The sequence below is a fragment of the Myripristis murdjan genome, chromosome 13 (genome assembly GCF_902150065.1).
Source record: "Myripristis murdjan chromosome 13, fMyrMur1.1, whole genome shotgun sequence".
NCBI lineage: Eukaryota > Metazoa > Chordata > Actinopteri > Holocentriformes > Holocentridae > Myripristis > Myripristis murdjan.
In genome coordinates this window covers 4914377-4937186 of record NC_043992.1, presented here as the reverse complement: position 1 = coordinate 4937186, position 22810 = coordinate 4914377, and the positions used below count along the sequence as shown (strand labels likewise).

The 22810-nt window shown below is 48.4% G+C and overlaps 1 protein-coding gene across 1 annotated transcript; it reads left to right on the top strand.

The window, feature by feature from the left end:
- Window positions 1-4316: 4316 nt before the first annotated feature.
- On the top strand, window positions 4317-22739 carry LOC115369676 (sarcoplasmic reticulum histidine-rich calcium-binding protein). Its single transcript, XM_030066342.1, has 5 exons — window positions 4317-7729; window positions 11455-11654; window positions 16534-16661; window positions 18622-18736; window positions 20556-22739. The coding sequence occupies exons 1-5, from the start codon at window positions 4960-4962 to the stop codon at window positions 20685-20687; spliced, it is 3345 nt and encodes a 1114-aa protein (XP_029922202.1). The 5' UTR covers window positions 4317-4959; the 3' UTR covers window positions 20688-22739.
- Window positions 22740-22810: the final 71 nt, after the last annotated feature.

Genomic DNA, 22810 nt, shown 5'->3' with positions numbered 1-22810 from the left:
CCTTTCTCTGATTTCCACACTGTCAAGTCCAGACATCATTTTTTCAAACTGTAGGCCCAGGCTGTTTGTGTTTCTGTGATTTTTCAGTTTAAGGCCATTCATAAACATGATAAAGGTCAGACGACCAGTGAACTGGAGTGCCTTTATAGCTAGAAGCTCGGATGAGTTTCAGCTCGGACAGTCAGCCAGGCTTATAGCCAGCCCAGACAAGTTGGTTTATATGTACTTTTCTAGATACAGGCTTCTTCTTCTCTTGAAACACTGAGCTTCCATCTGACCTCGTGCTCATGTGCTGCCAGACTGATCGAGAGTGAACTTATCACAACCTGAGAAGTTATTGTTCTTATGGTTCAAAAACTGGATTCAGAGGTCATCGCTCAGCCCAGGCACAGTATGACTTGCAGCCGGTCTGTGGCTGTTTCAGGGGACATCCATGTAAACAACAGGGGAAACTGAATGATGTTGCACCATAGTTTCAAAGTTATATCATTTTTGGCTTCATCGTGTGGAATTTACATGTGTGGCGCTCTGCTTGCTCATGTTGGAAAGCCAACGTCGGGCGATTCGTGCTTCACCAAAGGAGCTGCAGTTTAGTTGTTAGTCCCTGGTGGGAAACTCTCACAGGTAAACCCAGCTAATCCTGCTCTCACTGTGGGTCTCTGGCTCTGCCCACTGTCTGCTAACCCTGGGTCAGCATCGGGCACAAATTAAGATTTTCAAATTAGGCACATGAGAAGTACTTTGACTTTCAGATTAAACACTAGGCCTCATCATCTTACTTACCGGGGAGACTTCCTGCGCTCACACTCACCTTACAGCAGCACTCCCCATCAGGCCTAACAGGATGAGACATAGACTGAAGATGTCAGCACAGACTGGTCATTTAAAATATCCTGAGAGGCTGATCATTGCCGGGCCTAAACATCTCCATGAGAACCCTGGTCCTGTCTGCTGAGCCCAGCCGCAGCACTCAGCTCAGGGACGGGGCAGCTTGAATAATGGAGAGGACGGACTTTGCGAGACAAAGTGGTAAACTAGGGCACAGGGGTGCATGACGTCTTCCCATTGTGTGTGCGTGTCCACTCAATCTACTCATTTACTCCTGTGATGACGCTGTGCGACGTAGGCTACGAGGGTGACTGGGTATGAGGGGTGAATAATGTTGTACGAGGGGCGATCAATGCCACACGAGACGTGCTGTCAATAACATCCTCACCGTCTCTGCCGGAGAGGAGCTCACCATGTTTGAAGATCTTAATCAGAGTCAAGACAGGAGCAATGCCAGTTTCATGCCAGTGCATCCAGTGCAAACCAGAGGTCCTCGTCCAGTCAGAGCATGGCTGGACGAGGAGCCTGGCTGATATGCACTGAGGGAGAAAACATCCTTCAGCATTTCCAAAGCTCAGTTATTAATGTGGTGCATCTTCATGATGAGTTAAAGAAAACCTTAGTTTTAAAAGCTGCTACATTCAGAAATACAGACAGCCATTGATCCATCCACTGGGCAGCGGTTATGCACCCCATTCATTATCACACCACTGATCAGACATTACCAGATGTAATCCCCCCACAGGTTTGGGCCTGCAGGTCCCTGCAGCACCCCCTAGTGGCTCTGAGGGTTGTCAGCATCTATTCCTATCATCAGTCTGTCTTAACCATTCAGACCCAAGAACCACGTTGATTTTTAGCTAGCTAATGTTCACAAATGTTATGTTACGTTTGCTAGCATTAGCCACCACCTTTTCCTACACGTAACCATCAAAACAAAGCCTTTCCTACCTGTAACCAACTCGCTAACAGAAGTTAACGAAAGTGGCTAAAACCAGTGTTTGACTGGTTAAGAGTGACTGATGAGAGGAACAGATGGTAACTCTTCTGACCCACCAGGGGGAGCTGCAGAGCCCTATTAACCCATACCTGTGTGGGCGATTATGACAGATAAGGTCCATTCAGTGGTCTGATAATGACTGATTGATGGTCACATGGATTATTTTCTGTACATACACTGATCAGACTGAAGGTGTTGGTGCTGCAGGGCTGCCCTGGCTGCACAGTGACCTCACTCCCGTTTTGATGTTCCCCCTCATTGGTAGCTGCTGCTGTTCAGTGAAATGTTAACAGGAAAGTGCAACTTATTTATGGCCTTGATGGGGATAAAGTCTGACTATTATTCGATTGATTTCCTGGGAAACACACAGTGTTAAGATGAAAAATGAGTGGTTGGCGAAGTGTGGGGCTCTCAGAGGCAATATTTAATCAATCTATTGAAGATACCTGTACTTGAGCCTGATTCTGCATGGAAACCTAACATGGCAATGCAAATTTACAGTCAGTTTGCAAACTGTATTAAAAACGAGTCAATGTGGTTTTGGTGATGGCGATGTCCTGGTGTGAAGCTACAGAGTTCACACCTGCAAACCTCAACCTGGCCCTTGATGAATACAGTTACCCTACTTCTTTACATTTAAGATTAAATTGCGATTCAGCAAATTTGGATTAGCATGTGGATGACAGAGAAATACGAAATTGTCCATAAGAACTGTCACTGTCAGTGTTGTTTTTTCTCTTTCCCTGCTAGGGACAGATTTATCATTTAGTTATTTTATTAAAGTGGATGCACCACAAACTGGGCAAACAGCTGCAACTGTCACTGACTGTCTAATCCCAGTGACATCTATATTAATCCAAACCTGTACTTCTTACAGTTGCCCCATACACACTGTATCTGCTACATTATTATTATTATTATTATTATTATTATTATTATTATTATTATTATTTAAATCATATACAGGCTTTTCTCCTTGTCCTGTGTGTGCAGACAGCACAGCCTCTGCTCCGGCTCCGGCTCTGTGGCACTAAGCGCCCCTCATACCCGCCTGTCCTCCTCCTGCTGCCGCTCGGCGGCATCAGTCGCCCCTCCTATGAGTGAGTGGGTTGCAAGTCAAATAGCTCTCCGTCATCCTGCTCGCTGAGCGCACCGGAGGCTACTGCGGTAAAGATGCGGCGACGCACGATGCTGAGCCGTGGTGGGTGAGATGATGCGCAATGGCCGAGCGAGGAGGGGGGGGGACTAAAAAAAGAGGAAATCTGATGTTTTGTGCTGATTTTGACGATGGGAAGGGACTGCGTGCCTCCGACAACAGCGACCCAGAGCTCTGCAGCGCCGTAGCGCCGCTGGTGCAGGCCGACTGGAGGGACGAGGTGGCGCTGATCCCGCTGAAGGATGCTCCACAGCCCGATGAGGGCTGAATAGGCTTCGTCTGTAAACAAGGATACGGACAGACAATAAGTGAGGGGGTTTATCTGGGAGCCTGGACCGGCCACATCGACCCAGCAAGTGAGGTGAGAAATTCATTTAGAGCAATGACGAAAGCTTTTCTGTGGGAATCCCTGTCTGGAATTGATATGCTGGCTGGATCTACTGGTTTTGGTGGTATTGTGTGCTTTGACGTGTGGTTCATGATAGTGGGAGATAGCCATTTGACTGGAGTAAGTCTGATCGGCCTGGCCTAAACCTGTTTTTGTTGTTCATGTGGCCGCTCAGTGAGCCAGTTTAGGTGAATTCCTTAAGATGTGTAGGCATGAGGGCTGGATTCATATGGATTTGTTGCCACCTCTATTTTATTTCTAGTGAATCTGGGGATAAATAGAGTCCATATGGCTGATGCAGTTACTAATGTCATTTGCACAGTGACGGATGAGGAGTAATTCCCTATTTTTACATTTGAAAATATGGCCTGTTTGTGTAGGAGCAGTGTAAAGAGGGGCTACTTGGTTTCAGATGGATGACCTTTGACATGTTCACGCCCCCACACACACACGAGCTGGTATCCAGTGAGCTCCTCTCTCTCCCTGAGCTCTAGTTTTATTCGCCTCCGTGGGATTGAGAGCGAACAGAATGAAATAATCACTTCTTTGTCTTGAATTATCCGAAGCTGAATATTCCTCTGCTGTTTTGTTTTTTTTTATTATTTTTTTCAACCATCTAAAACCAAGAGCCCTTCCGTCAGACGTACCCTACATCTGCACTAATTGCTGTCTGATTAATATGTCAGATTAAACAAAGGATTAAGTGGTGTTTTGCACTTTGATTTTCAATATTTTCACCGTACGGAACACAGAAATAATAGGTCTTCTGTTTTCCAATTAGGCATCCCATTAAAAAAAATCAATGTTTTGCTGACGAGGAGCCACATCATATTCTCCACTCTGAATCTCTTATTGTCTTGTCATGTCCCCCCCACCCCCTCCCCTCCCCGCAGGTTGTTTTGTGGCAGCTGAGTCAGTGTTCGGCTCGCCTCCTCACGGTGACAGGAGGCCGGCCGACAGGAAGGCCGGTGAAGCTACCAAGACAGTGGGAGAGTCATGTTGACAGCGTCGTCACTCAGAATCAGTCTGGGAGGAAGCAAACCTCTCATTATCCTCTTCATCATCAACACTGACAGCTGTACTCCTGACCTGGGCGTTTCGGTGCGGCGAGCGCCTCTGAACGTTCAGCGCTAATTGGGGAGACGGAAGCACAGTTCCAACTCTGTGTCACAAAAAGACTCTTCCCCCCCCCCCCCCCCCTCACCTCTTCAAATTCAGATGTTTTTTGTCTTTTTCACAATGAGCTGCTCAGCGTCCGATCAGCAAGAAAGTCCTCGCAGTGGGTCAGCTTCAGCATCAACACAATGCATATACTTTTTTTCAAATCATCATACTTTTACCCTCGTGAGACTGACACATTAAACCGGTGGCAGATTCTTCAGAGTGGGGCGGCTCTCTCTTGTAACGCTGAGTAAAACAGTCTATTTTTTCCCACAGTCTAATCTTTTTACCTTTGAGCTGTCATACGCTGAATCAGTAATAGACTCATGATAGTTGCAGTACTCACTCTCACAAATGAGATTTCATTTCGATGAGACAGGCTGCATTTTAATAACGGATAAGTGAGGACAAGCCAATGTAACATAGATGAGGCCGACAACGAGCACCATGCTTCAGCAGAATAACAACAACAACTACCCGTGCCTGAACATGTCGGGCTCCACTAGGGAGATGCTCCAGAAGTGCTCCAGGGGCTCTCTGCCCTTCCCCACCCGGCTGGAGCTGGGCTTAGGCGACCTGCCGCTCGTCAGGGGGCTCCGAGCCTGGGCCCTCTGCTCCAAAAACCGCCGCAAGGCCAGCAGCCTGCTGGGAGGAGGACAAGCTCCCACAACGCCGCCCGCAAGCCGAGGCAGCTCGACTTCCTGCCCCAGGCCGGCAGATGTGTACCCTGCCGGGGAGTGGGGTCGCATGGGATACGGGCTCCCCTTAGGGCTGGACGCCAGGCAGGCCGGTATCGGCGCGCTGGTGACGGTGGCCACTCTGAAGACCTCGGAGGGGGGCGGCAAGACGCAGACGCAATGCCTTTTCCTTCGGACCGAGAAAGGGAGTTGTCTGTACTCGACAGCCAAGCCCGGCGCTAGCTCCCTGGGCTTGGGTCCTGGCGTGACCCACACTGCAGCCTCCACTCTGGTCGGTGGCTGGCTGAGAGGGAAGGCAGGAGGGGGAGGCGGTGGGCCAAGTCCACCAGCGCAGGCCGGAGCAAACCGGGCTAGAGTGCGATCAGGCCGGAGGTGGAGGAAGTCCTGCAACCAGGAGAGAGAAGGCCTCGGCAGGGAGAGGCGGCCCAGGAGCCGGGAGGAAGCGGCCGGAGAAATCATTCTTGAGGAAAGACAGGAAGAGAGAGACAAAGGAGGCTCTCTAGCCAACAGCCAGGGCGGTAAACAGACCCCCAGCCCCCAGCAGGACAGCAGGCGAGGTCGACAGGAGAAAGCGGGAGGGAGCAGGAGCCCCAAATGCTGCCATAACACTCCGGCTAAGACCTGCACCCGGTGCGGGAGGAGAGCCGAGAGACGGGAAGGCCAGGAGGGGCACGAGGGAGGCGAGGGGCCGAGAGACGCCGAGTTCATCCTGAACAGACTGAACAATAAAGCGGAGGGGACGAGGAAGGAGAAACAAGAGAAGGTGGCGGATGAGGAAGAGGACAGGGGTGGCCTCTCCCGGTCAGATTCTCCCAGCTCCACTTTGGTCGTGCCAAACGGCGACCTAGAATCAAACCAATTTTACCTGGAATCCCACAGCGGCTCTGAGGTCGGAGAGACAGAAACCTCCTGCAGCAAGGACGTCTATTCAGAGAGAGAGGAGGACTCGAACTCCCAAACCGAGGTTATGAAAATACTCACAGGAAATAACGACAGTATTAATAGCCACTTTGGGCGGGATGTCATGACTGATGATTTTACACTGAGACATAAAAGAGATTTTGATGCCGTAAAATCTGTACCGCAGCACAGCGACGCAACAGTGGCTGATGTAAACGGATTTGTAGATCATGTGGTACTTCACAGAGACTCACAGCAAGAGTCAGTGAGTCTGAACGGTCAAGAGGAGACTCAGACCGAGTCCCTGGTCACGTCTCACTGCTGCTCCCCTCGCAAAACCCCTGAGCCAGCCACTCCTGCAGGGGGCAGCACCTCCACTGCAGAACATGAGGCCAAGCAGGAGAACAGCAATAATGACGGTGAACTTGACAGCAACAAGGGGAATCAACAACAAGAGGCGAACTCTGCAGCTGCGTGCGAGACAGACTCAGGCAAGGACAACACTGTGATCGAGAAGCTGCATGAACCTGTGAGCGAACTCAACACCGAAAACAGCCCGGCAGCCTCAGCCGAGGACACAGGGCTCAATGAGGAGCCCCAACAAAACCCGGTTGTGTTAAAAGAGGACGACCAGGAGAGGCACGCGGAGAGAGGAAATACTTCCCCACGCCTTGGACACAGAAATGTTTCCGTCTCTGAGGCAGAAAGAGGGCCCTCGGAGAAAGAGAAGTCGGGAAGAGAGGAGGGCGAGCGCGGCGGAGCTGAGCTAAATGAAGCGACAGAGGATGAGCTGGCGGGGGACAACAGGGCCGAGGAGCTGGAGCAAGAGAATTTAGCTGAGGGGCAGAGAGGAAAGCCTAAAGAGGCGAGCGAAAGCGAGGCAGTCGGGCGAGAGGAGGGCGTGAGGGAAGAGCTGCACAAAGGTGATGACGAAAGACGGCGTAACGCCGAGGAAGAGGAGGAGGAGCCGGACGGAGGTGACAGACAGGAGGGAAACAGAGAGAGGGGCCAGGTGAAGGGAGGCTGTCCCGCAAACGACGACTGGGGGGCACAGGAGTCCGCAGCGGGATGGGGGGCAGGAGGACCGTGTGCTTTGCCTCAGCTAGTGGAGGAGACAGGGATGAAGGGAGGAGGAGGGGGGAGGGAGGTGAGCGCCCCAAATGTCACCCGTGCGGAGCAGAAGGGAAGCGCCGGCCGTCCCCTCTCGCCAAGCCCTGTTGCTACTAATGTTGCCTGCTCTGATCCCTCTGCCTCCCGCGCGCCCTCCCCGGCTAATCCTGCCCCCTCTCCAACCCCCCCGGGAGCCATGGCAACCGGCCTGCCCCGTCTGGAGCTGGCGAGCGAGGGAGAACGAGCCGGAGAAGGGGAGAGAGGGGAAGAGAGAGAGCCGGCGAGGCCAGAGGAGGACGAGGAGGAGAGGGGCTCCGCCGTGGCCGCCGAGCTGGGGGAGCAGGAGAGGGAGGAGGAGGAGGAGGACGAGGAGGAGGAGGAGGAGGAAGATGAGTTTGGGGTGTTCATGCAGGCAGAGGGAGAGCCGGCCTGGAGCGAGGGATTCGCCATGTCCGCCTCAGTGCCTTGTGGGAGCAGAGAGAGCGCTGGTGAGTTGGACGGCTGTTCCTGTTGTTTGTCTCCGTGTTGGCCTCTGTCTGCCCCTCCCTGTCGCTCTCTCTCTCTCTCCGTCTGTCTGTCTCCCTGTCTATCACTCTCTGTCTCCCTCTCTCTCTCACCCCCCCTCAGGGAGCTTTAGTAAGTTTTTCTTTTTGTGCGCCGCAGACATGTGACAGCAGATCTGACGAGGCTGACACTAAAAGGATTCTGAAGTCGAGCACAGGGCCCTTTAAGGATTCTGACAAAAAAAGATATCAAAACATCACCCTTTTGTATATTGTTGCACTGGAGTAACATAACACAGAATTTGAATGTGTACACTCACTGAGCATATTAGTATACTTTTTTTTCCATATTTAGAAAGTTGGAGTATAAAGAAATAACACACTGTCTCAAAGCAGACAGAGGAATTAATAGTAGTCTTGGAGTCAATACACTGCAAAAACACAAAATCTTACCAAGATTATTTGTCTTATTTCAAGTCAAAAATGTCTTATTTCAAGTCAAAATATCTCATTACACTTAAAATAAGACATGATCACCTCAGAAGTAAATTGTTTTTAGACAATTGTCACTTGTTTCAAGTGAAAATTCACTTGAAACGAGTGATAATTTGCTTGTTTCATTGGCAAAATTTGCCAGTGGAAAAAGTGAAAATTCACTTGAAATAAGTGAAAATTAGCTAGAAACAAGAAACAAATTTTGCCAATGAAACAAGCAAATTTTCACTTGAAACGAGAGACAATTGTCTAAAAACAAGTTACTTCTGAGGTGATCGTGTCTTATTTTAAGTGTAATGAGATATTTTGACTAGGAATAAGACATTTTTGACTTGAAATAAGACAAATTATCTTGGTAAGATTTTGAGTTTTTGCAGTGTAGAAATCATTCTGGGTAAGCATAGCAGCTAAATTATTACATTAATGTGAAAAAATGAGTTGTCCATATAAAATGAGTCCACTTAACACAGCTGTGTTTGTGTGTGCAGCAGCAGTGTGTGTGTTGTTCTGCGTCTTACACACAGGCCAGTGTTTGCTGATCCTCTCTCAAGCAAATCACCTAAGCCTGGTTTCTGCTACAGGGCCAAGCAAGGCCAAAGCCAGGGCTCAAAACAAGGGGACGTTTCTCAGCAGAGCCTGAGCATCATGAGCTGAGTGCGTCCCCAGACCGTCCCGGGGCGGGAGAGTCCCGCGTTCGCTCCCCTCGTTCCCAACAGCCAGTGTCCGAGCACAGCTGTGTGTCCCGTCCGAGCGTCTCTGACGGAGGCGCTGAACCCCCCAGCCGGTGCAGCTGATTCACTGGGAGTCACTGTGGACCAGAGCGTCCCCTCACTGTGATGTGACCTGACAGTTAAATGATAGGGATTATAATCTCGTTGTAAATGTGTCCCGGTCGTTCTCTTTGCCCTAATAAGCACCACTTGGCCCGGAGTGGAGAAGCAGGTCTAGTCTGGAATGACCTGGATTCCTAACCAGGCTTTTCCCCCCTCTCTCCCTTTCTCTCCCTCTCTCCCTCTCTCTCTCTCCCTCTCTCTCTCTCTCTCTCTCTCTCTCTCTGTGGTATTAATCATTCAGAGCTGGGTTAAAGGGAAGCAAGGGGAGGGAGGAGGAGTGCACAGGGGCTTGGGACTGTAAGCTCCTGTTGGTCTCAGGTTATGGGGGCAACGGGTTTAAAAGAAAAGGCACACACACACACACACACACACACACACACATAGACACAAAGACTACTGAACTGTCTGATGCATCATGCAAATCTCTCGGCAATGCTAGGCAATATCTACGCTGCAACAGACATTAAAGCCAGACACAAATAAGACTCACACAGTTGTTTTCTTGCAACAAGCTGTCCTGGTGTGTTTAAAGACACACACACACACACACACACACACATAAAAAAAAAAAAAAAACGCTGCAGTGTCTTACACAGCAGGAGCCTCTTCAGCAGTGGCAGGCAGCAAAGTGAGACAGAAAAATCAGTCACATTTCCACAATGCGCCTGTGCAGCTGAAGCTGTACATGCAAAGTGTTGATAGAGCAGGCAGCTCACCCAGCAACAGGCAGCAAAGTGGGACACACGAGTGTCTCAAATGTTTCCCTGGAACACAGTGTGCCTGTGTGAATACAGCACAGGAGTGCTGCGGCCAGTCACACACTTTTTTTCCCTATCAATTACCAAAAAGCAAAAGCTAGCAAAACTCTCACTAAATCTTCACGAGTCACTAAATCTTGCAAAAAGACACACACTTATGTGTTTCATGACATGGCACAATCAACCTTTGTTAGAGCTTTTTCCATTTTGGGTTGATTGATTGTTTCTAGAGGAGAAAAACTGATTAAAGCGACGCAGCCGAAATGCCCTCAAATAAATGTCTGCATCTTTTTGCAAGATTCAGGGAGTGGGATTCTTTTTTTTGTTTTCTTTCTCTCTTTTTATTGCTTATCAGCATTGCCAGAAATGAAACAAACAACTTCTGTGTCATTGCTTAAAGGCAGTGCTCAGCTTTTTGGGCAACATGTACAAGAAACTTACCTACCACACTTAATTTGGCAGGAATGGCATCCTAAAAAGTTGCTCAAAACATTGTCCCTGGTAGTGGGCGCTGTGTGTGTGTGTGTGTGTGTGTGTGTGTGTGTACCCTTCATAGGTATAAGATATATGAAGACCCATATTTATCAATTAATGAATGAATCATTTTGATGCTGGGAGAGCAGCAGCAGTAGCAGCCTGGAAGGTAAAAGTGGCCTTGAGATGAGAAGGTTGTCACTTCAAATCCTGAGTCATCTGAGAAATTCAGGGCAGAGGAGACAAATTATTCCTTCCAGTGGATTGAGATTAGATAATCCCATTTGTGTCCAATGCAGTTTGTCTTGATTTTGGGAAGTATAAATGTGTTGAAACAAGGCAGAAGAAGGCAGATCAGCCACTAGGATCAAGCAAATGACAGTTAATTCAAGACGATTACCGAAACAAATTAGCACTGCACTGCAAAAAGTCAAAATAAAGAGTATTTACCAAGAGTACCAAGAGTATTTGTCTTCTTTCAAGTAAAAATGTCTTATTTCTAGTCAAAATATCTCATTACACTTAAAATAAGACATGATCACCTCAGAAATAACTTGTCTTTAGACAATTTTCACCTGTTTCAAGTGACAATTTACTTGAAACAAGTTAAAATTTGCTAGAAACAAGAAACAGAAAGACAAGCTATTTCTGAGCTGATCATGTCTTATTTTAAGTGTAATGAGATATTTTGACTAGAAATAAGACATTTTGACTTGAAATAAGACAAATAATCTTTTTTTTTCTCTTCTTTTGAGAAAAATCAGATTTTAACAGTGAGTATGAGCTGAGTTGGCTGGTTGAGGTGGAGATTTCTTTTTGCAGTGCAGGTGAGTGTTTTGTTGCAGTGGCTGCTCAGTGTCCTGGTGGGTGTAACTGGTTCAGGACTGGCAGTAACGCTGGAGGAGCTCAGACTGAGTCCCCAGCTGACAGGGAGCTGGCTGAGGTGGCCTGTGTGTAGCTGCTCCATCCAGGTCAGCTGAATGAGGCCAGAGCCTGCTGGAAGCATGACAGCTATTCATAGCACCACATCTAGTTGGTGCACACTGCACAGAGTCACATCACTGCAACAGCTAACTGTGTTTCTGTCTGTGTGTGTGTGTGTGTGTGTGTGTGTGTGTGTGTGTGTGTGCATTGGCACGTGTGGAAACAGCACTTGGAAACCATGCCATCGCGGGGGAGTCGGCCCAGTGGACCTCCGGCTGGACGGACAGCTCGTTCCACCAATCGGAAGACACTTGGACGGCCTTTCCTCAGGACTCAGGGGACGAGGGTCGGGACGCAGCGGGACAGTGGTGGCCAGTCGCTGCCGTGGAGGAGAGGAGAGACAGGCTCTCGGCCAATCAGAATCTGGTACGGTGAGACTTTAGTGCTCAGCCTCCTTAGGATGGTGCTCATGAAAAATTGAGGGCAGAATCCACTGTGAGCCGCTGTGCTCGGCCTCGTCACCCTGCCGACTTCAAAGCATCGCAGCAGTTCTTTTGTGACACACTGATGTAATATACATTTTTGCTGTTTTGTCTGCTTCTGTTAGTGATTTCCTGAATCTCAAAAGAACAGGAGTGAAACTTTATACTTTAAAATCGAAGTAGCATATGGGCATAGAAATATGACTAGTTACTGAACACTGAGCTGTGTCCATGATTGCTCTAAAGGCTCATTTATGCTCCCTTTACCCACAAAAATAATTTTGGCCATTTCAAACAAAAAATGTCTCTGGCTACATGCTTCCATGTGTCCATTATGTTGGTGTGGATGTTCAGCAGTAAATCCACTAGAGGGCAGCACAGAGTCCAAAGTTTCTGACATGGCGGCAGTGGTCGCAATAATGGAGCTGCTACAAAGAGGCAGGAGAGGAGGAGGTGTTGTAGACGGCGGCGGTCTGTGAGGTCATTAAACGCATCGCCGCAGGAGGACGGCGGTCCGCGAGGTCGGTCGTTGAACGCATCGCCGCAGGAGGACGGCGGTCTGCGAGGTCATTGAACGCATCGCCGCAGGAGGACGGCGGTCTTTGAAGTCGATGAACGCATCGCCGCAGGAGGACGGCAGTCTTTGAGGTCATTGAACGCATCGCCGCAGGAGGACGGCGGTCCGCGAGGTCGTTGAACGCATCGCCGCAGGAGGACGGCGGTCTTTGAGGTCATTAAACGCATCGCCGCAGGAGGACGGCGGTCCGCGAGATCATTGAACGCATCGCCGCAGGAGGACGGCGGTCTTTGAGGTCATTAAACGCATCGCCGCAGGAGGACGGCGGTCCGCGAGGTCATTGAACGCATCGCCGCAGGAGGACGGCGGTCTTTGAGGTCATTAAACGCATCGCCGCAGGAGGACGGCGGTCTGTGAGGTCATTGAACGCATCGCCGCAGGAGGACGGCGGTCTGCGAGGTCATTGAACACATCACCGCAGGAGGACAGAGGATTCCTGTCTCTAATATTATCGGTCTCTTAAATTTCTTTTTGGTATCTGGCTCATAGAGCGGTCTCTCTTGAACTATCGGCTGTGCTGCCTCCATGATTTGCATGAATTGTCTATGTGCTGCTCCTGTGGCGAGGTCAGTGTGTGTCCTCCTTTACGACGAGGTTTCTGCCTGGATGATCGTGGGGCGTCGATGCAAAACGGCAGCTCATGGAGGAAGGCCTCGTCTTCAATTGTGAGGGACTGGCACCAAAACTCGATGTTTACCAGTGATGAGATATTTTCTGCAATCAAACTCCGTTGTCGCCAGCGAGTTGCCAGGCTGGACCGTGTCACGCTCAGCCGCAGGACAGAGGAGCTCTTTTATTACGGTGCTCATGTGTTTTAGGAGGAGTCCTCACTCGTTTGGATTCGGATCAGCCTTCAGTTCAAATACTGATATCAGACCTTTTTCGGTTTTTGACAGCAAATTACTCATGATTTCAGGTTGTTGTTTGTTTTTCCGCAAAAAAAGCGGCACCCCTCCAGCAGGGTTTGGATTGGGGCAGAATTTTTTTCAGGGATGGGTCAGACCAAATTGTTTTGCAATTACTGATATTGAGAGTCAGACAGAAAATCGAAAACCCTGAATGCCAGCAGTATCAGCAGAGCCCTTGGGCAGCTACTGTTGGAGGCAGACTGCTCATGTGGAGGTGTGTGTGTGTGTGTGTGTGTGTGTACCTTGCTCTCCGTCATGGAGTCATGTGGGGAAAGCAGGGGGGGACTGAGAGAACAGCGGGTTAAAGCCACTCTCTTTGATTTTCTGATCTGGTTGTTGGACAAATTACTGAAAGCAGGGCTGCACTGCTGTCTAAAGCCCAATTTTCTGACATCTTCTTGTTAGGGATAAACTAGACGACCGCCACAGGCTGAGATCAGCTTGAAAACACAGTGTCTGCAGTGTTTTTACTGTCAATAGTCGGCTGTTTGTGAAGTTGGCACTTTTCTCTTGGACCGTGTGACATAAATCAGCTAAAATTTGCAAAAGAGTAAAACTAAGATGGTCTTTTGTTAAAAAAGGTTATCATCAAGATCCTAAGATAGACCCGTTTTACACATGCATTTGTATTAAAATTCTTACAAAAATTATGCACATCGGTATGGGTCATTACAGGTGGGAAGATGTCAGATATTGCCCGTCTAAAAATATTGAAAAGTGGGTCATTTCATTGAAGTTTGGTTTATTTTCTTCACAGCTCTGCAAATAATTGAAAGGACTTTGACGGGCAGAAACGTGTGTAATGACTTCTACAGTGTATTGATCAGCTGGCAGCTGAATGATCTGAATTTGGAGATAAATTCTGCTCTCTGAATCCTGCTCGAGTGGTTTGACTCGGTCCCGACCCCCGTTGGACGAGCTGACTCAGACTGGACTAAGTTGGTTTTGGCTCCAGCTCCGACGAAGATACCCAGGATTAAGGAATCCATAAAATATTTGCATTCACGGTGCTGTAATGCACTTTGGATAAAAGCATTTGCCAAATGCGTCTGCGAGCTAATGCGGCCGCTAACTCTGGCTGCTGGGACTGCGGCGTCCTCTCCCTGCTTCTCCCCCCGGCCGACGACTGAAATGGATGTGTTGAGGAGGGCCAGCCGCCGGGACCACGAGGCTCACAAGGCTCATCTACCACAGATCAATACCACTGATAAATGTGGAGCAGCTCTCTTCACATTAATCTGAGCCAGCCACCGCTCCTGGGCGGAAAAGTTAGAGGACCACTTCACTAAAAATACACACTTATTTAACACACATTATCCACAAATTCAATTTAGTTAAGGGTTCAGCTGGAATTTGTCTTCCTTGTGGCATCATCCCACGGTCACGTTGTTCCTGCGTCCGCTGGGAACCTCTTTGTCTTTTGGCCCGCAGAGAAAAACAGAGTCATGCAGGAGGCACTTTCAGCTGCTGCTGGCCGTCTGACCCGTGCCCGTCCAAAGCTCAGCGTCCCTTTAAAGAAACATCTGTCTGAAAGGCGCTCACCTCTCAGGGCTGTCACCATCCAGCAGCTGTGGATCTGGACGGAGATTTCCCTGACACAGCTGAGGATGAGGATGATGCATGTTCTTCGTGTTCCTGCATCTCCGTGTTTTGAACGCAGATGCCCCGCTGGGCCTCGGTCAGGCTTTTTAGAGATATTAGTGTGCACTGTTAACAGCTTGGCCTGCAGGTGGCGCTAGAGGAAAGATCATGGCGTCACTAAAATTGCCAAGTTTCATCCTCAAGGCATCGTGAGTCATATCGTCTCCAAATCTCATGGCGATCCACCCTGATGGATTTTGCGATATGCCGCTCTGGACCAGCCCAGAGACACACGGACAGTGAGTGGCCTGAGTGGGGCGCTGTAATTACAGATGCTTGTGTGTGACGGCCTTCTGTATGAGGACGACATGTCGCGTGTGTGTGCAGCTGTCAGACGGGTCTTTTGGTCTGGCTGTTTGAAGTCTCGCAGGAAAAATGACCGTAAAACCGTAAGAACGTTGCTTTTGGAATCGTCTGGATTCGACTGGATTATGTCGTCCAAAGTTAAAACACTCGAACTTTTTGCTGTCCACACGTGACACGCAGCACATAAGAAAAACAGAAAGCTTCACATATTTGGGCAGCTGATAATGCAGGTGCAACAACACCCAGAATAATACGACCAGTATTTCCTGTGGAGAAATAAACTTTCATTTGCTATGAGAGTCTATGTGAATACACTGAGTCTACAGCTACACTACTCACAAAAAGTTAGGGATATTCGGCTTTCGGGTGAAATTTCAGGATGAACCTAAAATGCATTCTAACCTTTCCAGGTGAACTTAATGTGACCTTCTGTAAACTTTTGAATGCACATGTCCAACTGTTCAATGTTTCAGTACTTTTTGCACAAGTTGCTGTTCTCTAACAAGGAGCTTAACGGCAAAATTCACATCAGGTGTTTGATGCTCCAGCTCATCGAGGTCGTATCATTAGGGAACGGCTGCTGGAGACTGGGGTACCTCAAATGGAGTGGCCTGCACTTTCTCAGACCTGAATCCCATAGAAAACCTATGGGATCAGCTGAGTCGCCGTGTAGAGGCTCGGAGCTCTGTACCCCAGAACCTCAATGTCCTGAGGGCCGCCCTTCAAGAAGAGTGGGATGCCATGCCTCAGCAGACAATAAGTCGACTTGTGAACAGCATGAGACGTCGTTGTCAAGCTGTAATTGATGCTCAAGGGCACATGACAAGTTATTGACACCGACATTTTTTGTTGTGGTATATCCACCACTGTTGTTGGCTTTTGTTTCAAGAAACTGTTTGAGATGAGGAAATCACCAGTGCATGCTTCTACTTAAATGCCCTACTTTCATGATATAATATCACTGTAGCGTGAACTTTTTACATTTTCCATAAATTTCACCCAAAAGCCAAATATCCCTAACTTTTTGTGAGTAGTGTATATGAACTACCAGTATTACTCAATAGAATTAAATAAAGCAAACTCAAAATGATTTTGAACAATTTATTTTTTTCTTCCAACAATGTATCATCACCATAGCAACCCATCGACCTGTACTGTTTTTTTTCCCCCGTCCTGCCAGCTCGTCATGCAGTTTGTTGTTTTTCCTGTGCCGTGATGCCAGCTGCTGTTTACCGTCTCCCAGACACCGTGTGAACGCATCATCCTGTCTCATCTTGTAACTGATGAGGACCCTGTCTCTCTCTCTCTCCCTCTCTCTGTCTGTCTCTGTGTCTGTGTCTGTCTCTCTCTCTGTCTGTCTGTCTGTCTGTCTCTCTGTCTGTCTCACGCAGAGCGCTGTGTTCGTGGAGGCCTTCCCCTCGCCGCCCGGCCCGCCCTCCTGCGACGCCGACGCTGTTCCCACTCTGACCGAGCTCCTCCGAGGCAGCCGCCACCGCAGCAGAGCCGGCCAGGAGCAGGGGTGAGCACGCCTGAGCGGGGGAGGAGAGAGGGAGGGCTCCGAGCGGAGGGTGCAGAGCAGAGAGAGAAAGCTCACCCATCAGCAGGATGAGAACAGAACAGATCAAAGCAGAGGAGACGAGAGCAGAGTGAAACACAATACGACGAAACAGATCAGAGGAGAGGAGCGCGCCGTGGAATGAAACTGTATAGAAGAGGACAGAACAGAACAGAACAGATTAGAATAGAACAGAATAGAACAGGGGGCCGTCTTATGGTTGAGTTATGTTTCATAGTCCAGCAGGGTTTTAATGGCTCAGCAGAGACGGAGAACAATAAAAGTGTGATGTGTTTTTTTCACTGTGGTGCTGGGTTTGGGCCCTGGTGTGGCAGCCGCTCGCTCTGCTTCACTGGACTCACTGCACACACTGCACACACTGCAGGCCGCTGCACACACTGACACAGCTGAGTGTCTTCTAATGGACTGAGATCACATGTCTCTCTCAGCGGCTGCAAATGGAGCCGAGGATAAAAGCCGTGCCCTGACAGAGTGAACACGTCTTGATTATCAGGGTCTCTGCTGAATAGTTTTTATTGTGCAGTTCCACTTAACCAGAGAGTCGGGATGCCTCACTGGGATTTTTGTTTTTTTATGACCAACACCAATATGTATTTTCCTAAGAGCCATAACACAAAACTTTAGGCTCATCTGAAAATAATTGAGTAATTTTTGTTTTTAAATAAAAGACCATGTTGGTTTTCCTCTGTTGCTAATTTTACAGTACACAGAAGTGCCAGCTCCACAATCAGCCAAATAATGACAGTACAACTAAAAATGGACCAATACTGACATTGTGTTTAAAGCTGATTGGCTGCTAACCCCAATCTGCTGAGCCTGCTGATCCACCAACCAGCCGCCTACCACAGACATCAGTCTGTTCTATGTTCTGCAGATTGAAGCTTCACAAAATGTATTTTTCATGTTCACCATCAATGACATCTGACAGCTGCTGGAGCAGAGGAAGGCCCTGACTGAAATTATAACACCACCACCTAGTGGTCAATGTCAGGACCTGCAAGTCTCTGAAAGCCAGAGAAAGGCCACAGGAGGCTGTGTTAAGTCACACATATGGATGTGAGCAACTTAGGGATTTTGTGTTTTCCTGCTGGAGAATTCACAGTTCAACATTGGTTTATGTTGTGCACCAAGCAATGTTTTTTTTTTTTAGAATGGAATAACGCTGTGAACTTTATCGTCTTTAAATGGAAACTGGCCTTTAGTTTCCCTGTGAAAGTGCTGAAAACAGGCTGGACACGCGTGATATGAAACATAATCAAACATCACAAGGAAACACATTCACCTCAGCTCTGTGTGAACATGTGCACATACATAGAATCAGGAAAAACAGGGGGAAGTAAACAGTGCCCCACATGCACATGTGACATGCTTTTGTGATGAACGGCTGGGTCATGTGACTGATTATTATTAGCTGAGGGATAATCGTTGGCCTTTGATACACACACTGACTGAGGGTTTCTGAAGGCCGATACTGGTATTTTTGTATTGAAGCTGCCAACAGCTCACAGTCAGTATCACCACATCCGACCCGTCTCATGACCGAGAAATTAAAACAGACCCCATTTCCTCCCACAGTATTGTTCTTGACAAGACAGAAACTTCATGTACTTTATCAAGTGACACTAAAATCCTCACAGCCTCTGAGGAGGAAATAAAGAAAACAAAAAGTTACTGCAGGTTTTTTACCGACTAGGTTTATGTCACTGTGATCAGGATGGAACCTAAATGACTGGCCAACGCTGATATCTGACTAGACTGGAATAACAGCCTGACCCTAATGCATGTGTTCCACACAGTCACAAGAGTGTGCGCACACACACACACACACACACACACACACACACACGTTCACCCGTTTGTCCATCAGAGTATTTACTCCTCTGTCTGTTCTGTGTTGCTGCAGGTTACTGGACAGTTTCCATGACTTGAACAAGATGATTGGCCAGAGATATAAGCGAGCCAGCGGTGTGTCTCGTGACCTGCTCCTGAAAACCCTTCACCTGGACGCCGCTCACCTGGTCAGTAACTCTGCCTCAGCCGCCGTGCAGCCCCTGAAAGCCCAGCAAGTGAAAACAGAGCTGGACCCGAGTTGCTGACACATTTCATCATGCTGTGTTCTGCACTACTTGTATTTCATTGTTAGAATAAATTAAAGAAAAATTGGATTTTTCACGCAGACAGACACACACTCACTTTTTACCCTTCATGTCATACAGAGGAAATAATGGCCCAGTGCCTAGGTAATTGTTGAGCTTTAATTTGCGAAGCTTCAGGGTTGTTAAATTGAATTGTGGACACAGTCTTGGGTATAACAGCGTGTAAAATTAACTGATTGTGTTCTTTGACTGATAGCTTTGAAAAGCGCTGCTCCATTCAAATGACTTGGCCGCTGTTACAGTCAAAGCCCTATTGAAGCCGGAGTCAAAGATCAAGGCGTAATAACAAGGCAGGCCTGTCTCACAGCTGGACAGACCTGCGTCATTAAATTATACATGACTCGGCTTTTCAAATCAGCCAGACACACTGGCCCCATTTCTTTCCAAAAGGTGATTAGCAAATTAGCAAAAAAAAAAAAAAAAAAAAAAACACCAGAAAATCAGCAAGAAGCTGGAGGCGTGCATGCCGCAGGGTGCAGATCTCGCCAGGCATGTCGGGGGTGTGTGGGTGGTAAACAGGAAGTGGCTGGGTGTCATGCGTGTAGGCATGAGAACAGTGGAGGAAAGGGGAGACAATGCGCAGAGTAGCACACCGTCATACGTGACAGCTCACCGACACAGGCGTTTTGCTTTTCAAAGCTGACCCTGAAGGCAGCACGCCGGCTGTTTCGGGCGGTGAGTGTAACCCGGCGATGGAGGACGAGCAGAGTCCGGGGCTCGGCTCGGGTTCAGCCACGATCACACCGTCTGAGCCGTGCACAGGAAACAGCAGCATGAGATCAGCTGCAGACACACACACACACACACACACACACACTGCAAAAACGCAAAATCTTACCAAGATTATTTGTCGTATTTCAAGTCAAAAATGTCTTATTTCTAGTCAAAATATCTCATTACACTTAAAATAAGACATGATCACCTCAGAAGTAAATTGTTTTTAGACAATTTTCACTTGTTTCAAGTGAAAATTCACTTTAAACAAGTGAAAATTTGCTTGTTTCATTGGCAAAATTTGCCAGTGGAAAAAGTGAAAGCCCTGCGATGGACTGGCGACCTGTCCAGGGTGTTTCACTGCCTTCGCCCTATGAGCGCTGGGATAGGCTCCAGCACCCCCCCGCGACCCTAGTGAGGATAAGCGGTTTAGAAGATGAATGAATGAATGAAAAAGTGAAAATTCATTTGAAATAAGGGAAAATTAGCTAGAAACAAGAAACAAATTTTGCCAATGAAACAAGCAAATTTTCACTTGTTTCAAGCAAATTTTCACTTGAAACAAGAGACAATTGTCTAAAAACAAGTTACTTCTGAGGTGATCATGTCTTATTTTAAGTGTAATGAGATATTTTGACTAGGAATAAGACATTTTTGACTTGAAATAAGACAAATAATCTTGGTAAGATTTGGAGTTTTTGCAGTGCACCACTGAACACACGCCCCCTACAGGCTGCAGACTGTCGGGGCCGTGCCTGCTGAAAATGACACTTCATTCAGGAAAATTCTAGAAACAAGTTGATTAGCATTGGAGACAAGTGTAGTTATCACAGCCTACAGGTTTTTTCATTTAAGAAAACCAGATTTAACATTGAATATGAAACTGGATGAACTGTTACGATGGAGGGGTGGTCTGTAATTTGTTGATCTGTATCTAACCTGCCGCTTCTTCTCATGTCCCTCCCAGGAAAGCAGGACCAGCTCCTTGACAACCAATCGCCGCCTGTCCCCTGGCCTCCCGTCAGCCAATCAGCACGGTCAGAACGCCGCCGCTAAGCGACGGCTGTCCTACGACTACAACCGAAACATCATGGAGTGACTGTGGCGCCCCGTCCTCCTGCTGGGATGCAGTAAAAGCAGGAGAGACTGTGGCGTCCCGCCGTGAGCGTCATCCGCTCGCCGTGGCCTCGGCGGGCCTCGTGACTTTTGGCGCACTCGCTTGGGACTGACGCTCGGCTCACTGATCACATGACACCCACAGGCGATGCTCTCCAGGTGTACGCTCACCAGAACTTTCCTCCACGCCCCGGTGAGGCGTATCGGCAGAGCGCTCGTCCGTTCATCAGACATGTGCCACATCGTCCACACACACACCACCTCCCATCCCCGTCCTCCTCAAACAGGCCGGAGGAGCCGGAGGAGCAGGCTGTTGCAGGCTGTTTTTTTTTGGGGGGGGGGTTTATGAGCAGATAGAAGAGACTTGCTGCCATGTTGGAGGAGGGACATCAAAACCTGGCTTCATTTCCTCTTCCACCCCTTTATAAAATATAGTTTGAAAACGCTGAGTTTTAGTTTAAATAAACACGTGAATCATTTCTCAGAGACAGAACTGCTCTGGGGTCAGAAATGATCTCATTGGCTGGTTAAACCTCAGTGGGAGGAGCCAGAGAAACCCCAGTTTCTGGAGCGCCGTTAGCCAACCAGGAAAACCTGGACCGTAACGAAAGAAATCCACAAATATCTATTGTAATTTACTGAAAAATATAAATTAATTAATTAATCTGTGACACATGGCGTTCATAGACCAGATCCACCCGGCGGCCATGTTGCTCACCGCCGTCATCATGTGGTGCTGCTGCGGTTTCACCACTTCCCGACTGACAAATTTATCAGCCTGTTGTCCATGCACTCCAGCAGGCAAGACATCAGCCGGCACCCTAACCCAAAATCCGACCCGAGCCCCGACCCAAACCCCCTGCCGTTTGGACTGTGAAAGGCTGTGGCTCTGTAGCTCCGCCCACAGAGGTTTAACTCAACCAATGAGATCATGTCTGCCTAATTAAAATGTTTGTAGAAAAGTATTTTTTAGCTACAAGTTGTTGTGTTTGCTGGCCCAAAAATAAAATCGAACCACTTTAACAGACGCAGCAAGGCAGCCCATCGTGAACCGCAGGCTTGTTTTGTTGAGTCGGGGAGGAAGAGCCTGCGACTCTTCTCTTTTTGTTGTCCGTCCACCAACATGGCGGCCTGTCCCGGGCAGGAACCCGCAGATGGCGCTGTGGCTCTCCGACCACGACCCGGAGACGCCACGGCGCCATCCGCTGGCTCCGCTGGTCAGAGGTCACACACACACACCGTCTGCGATCAGAGCAAACTCCTGTTTGTGTTGGGAGCGGCTGGAGAGTCAGCGGCGGCACGCTGAGCATGTCTGCCGCCGTCACCACTCAGCAGATTCTTTACATTTTGCAAAGTGACGCATGTTCTGTCATTGTGTATTAGCTAAAGCCTTTATCATGAATGGATCCTTTAAAAAAAAACAAAAAAAAAACAGAACAGAAAACACCTTGGGTTCCTCACAAAAACACAAAGTTTGTCTTCCAGCTGGTGCCAGCAGGAACACCAAGGAAGGTGCCAACGAGGAAACAGAGGGATGAGAGACGTTTCCTCCACTTCCTCAGACACACTCCAACAAAACGTCTGGCATGGACAGCCTCTCCCTCTCTCTCTCTCCCTCTCTCTCCCTCTCTCTCTCTCTCTCTCTCCCTCTCTCTCTCTCTCCTCAGTCCACTCATTTCAGTGTACCACGACTCTCCAGTTCAGTCCACTTTATGGGCAAAACTTGAATCTAGCTGCCAATCAAACCAGTATTTTTATGAGCCTACCGATCACGTCCTCATCACCATGTACATGTTTGAATTCGCACCTCCGACGTGTAACCGCCTCAACATGCTCATCTCCTCTGTGTGCTCCACTCGTCAAGCCAATCGTTTGTGATGAAACCAGAGAAACAATCAAGTGAGTGTCTGCCATTTGTACAAAAAAACTCCCCAAATTCCCGCAGGAAAAGATGAATATTTTCTGATCTGTTCAAATGAAGAAAAAAAGAATTGTCGACTTGTTAATTGATGTAATAAAATGACACTGCGTGACCGCTTCCGCCTTTTCTTAAAACGTCGTGTTGGCCACGTGGAGCCGCTCAGCCCGCCTTTGTTTTTGAAATGA

Coding starts and splice junctions, on each gene's coding strand:
- LOC115369676 (XM_030066342.1), top strand. CDS start 4,960: ATGAGGCCGACAACGAGCACCATGCTTCAGCAGAATAACAACAACAAC. Junction 7,730..11,454: donor TGGGAGCAGAGAGAGCGCTG/GTGAGTTGGACG, acceptor GTGTGGAAACAG/CACTTGGAAACCATGCCATC. Junction 18,737..20,555: donor ACCTGGACGCCGCTCACCTG/GTCAGTAACTCT, acceptor TGTCCCTCCCAG/GAAAGCAGGACCAGCTCCTT.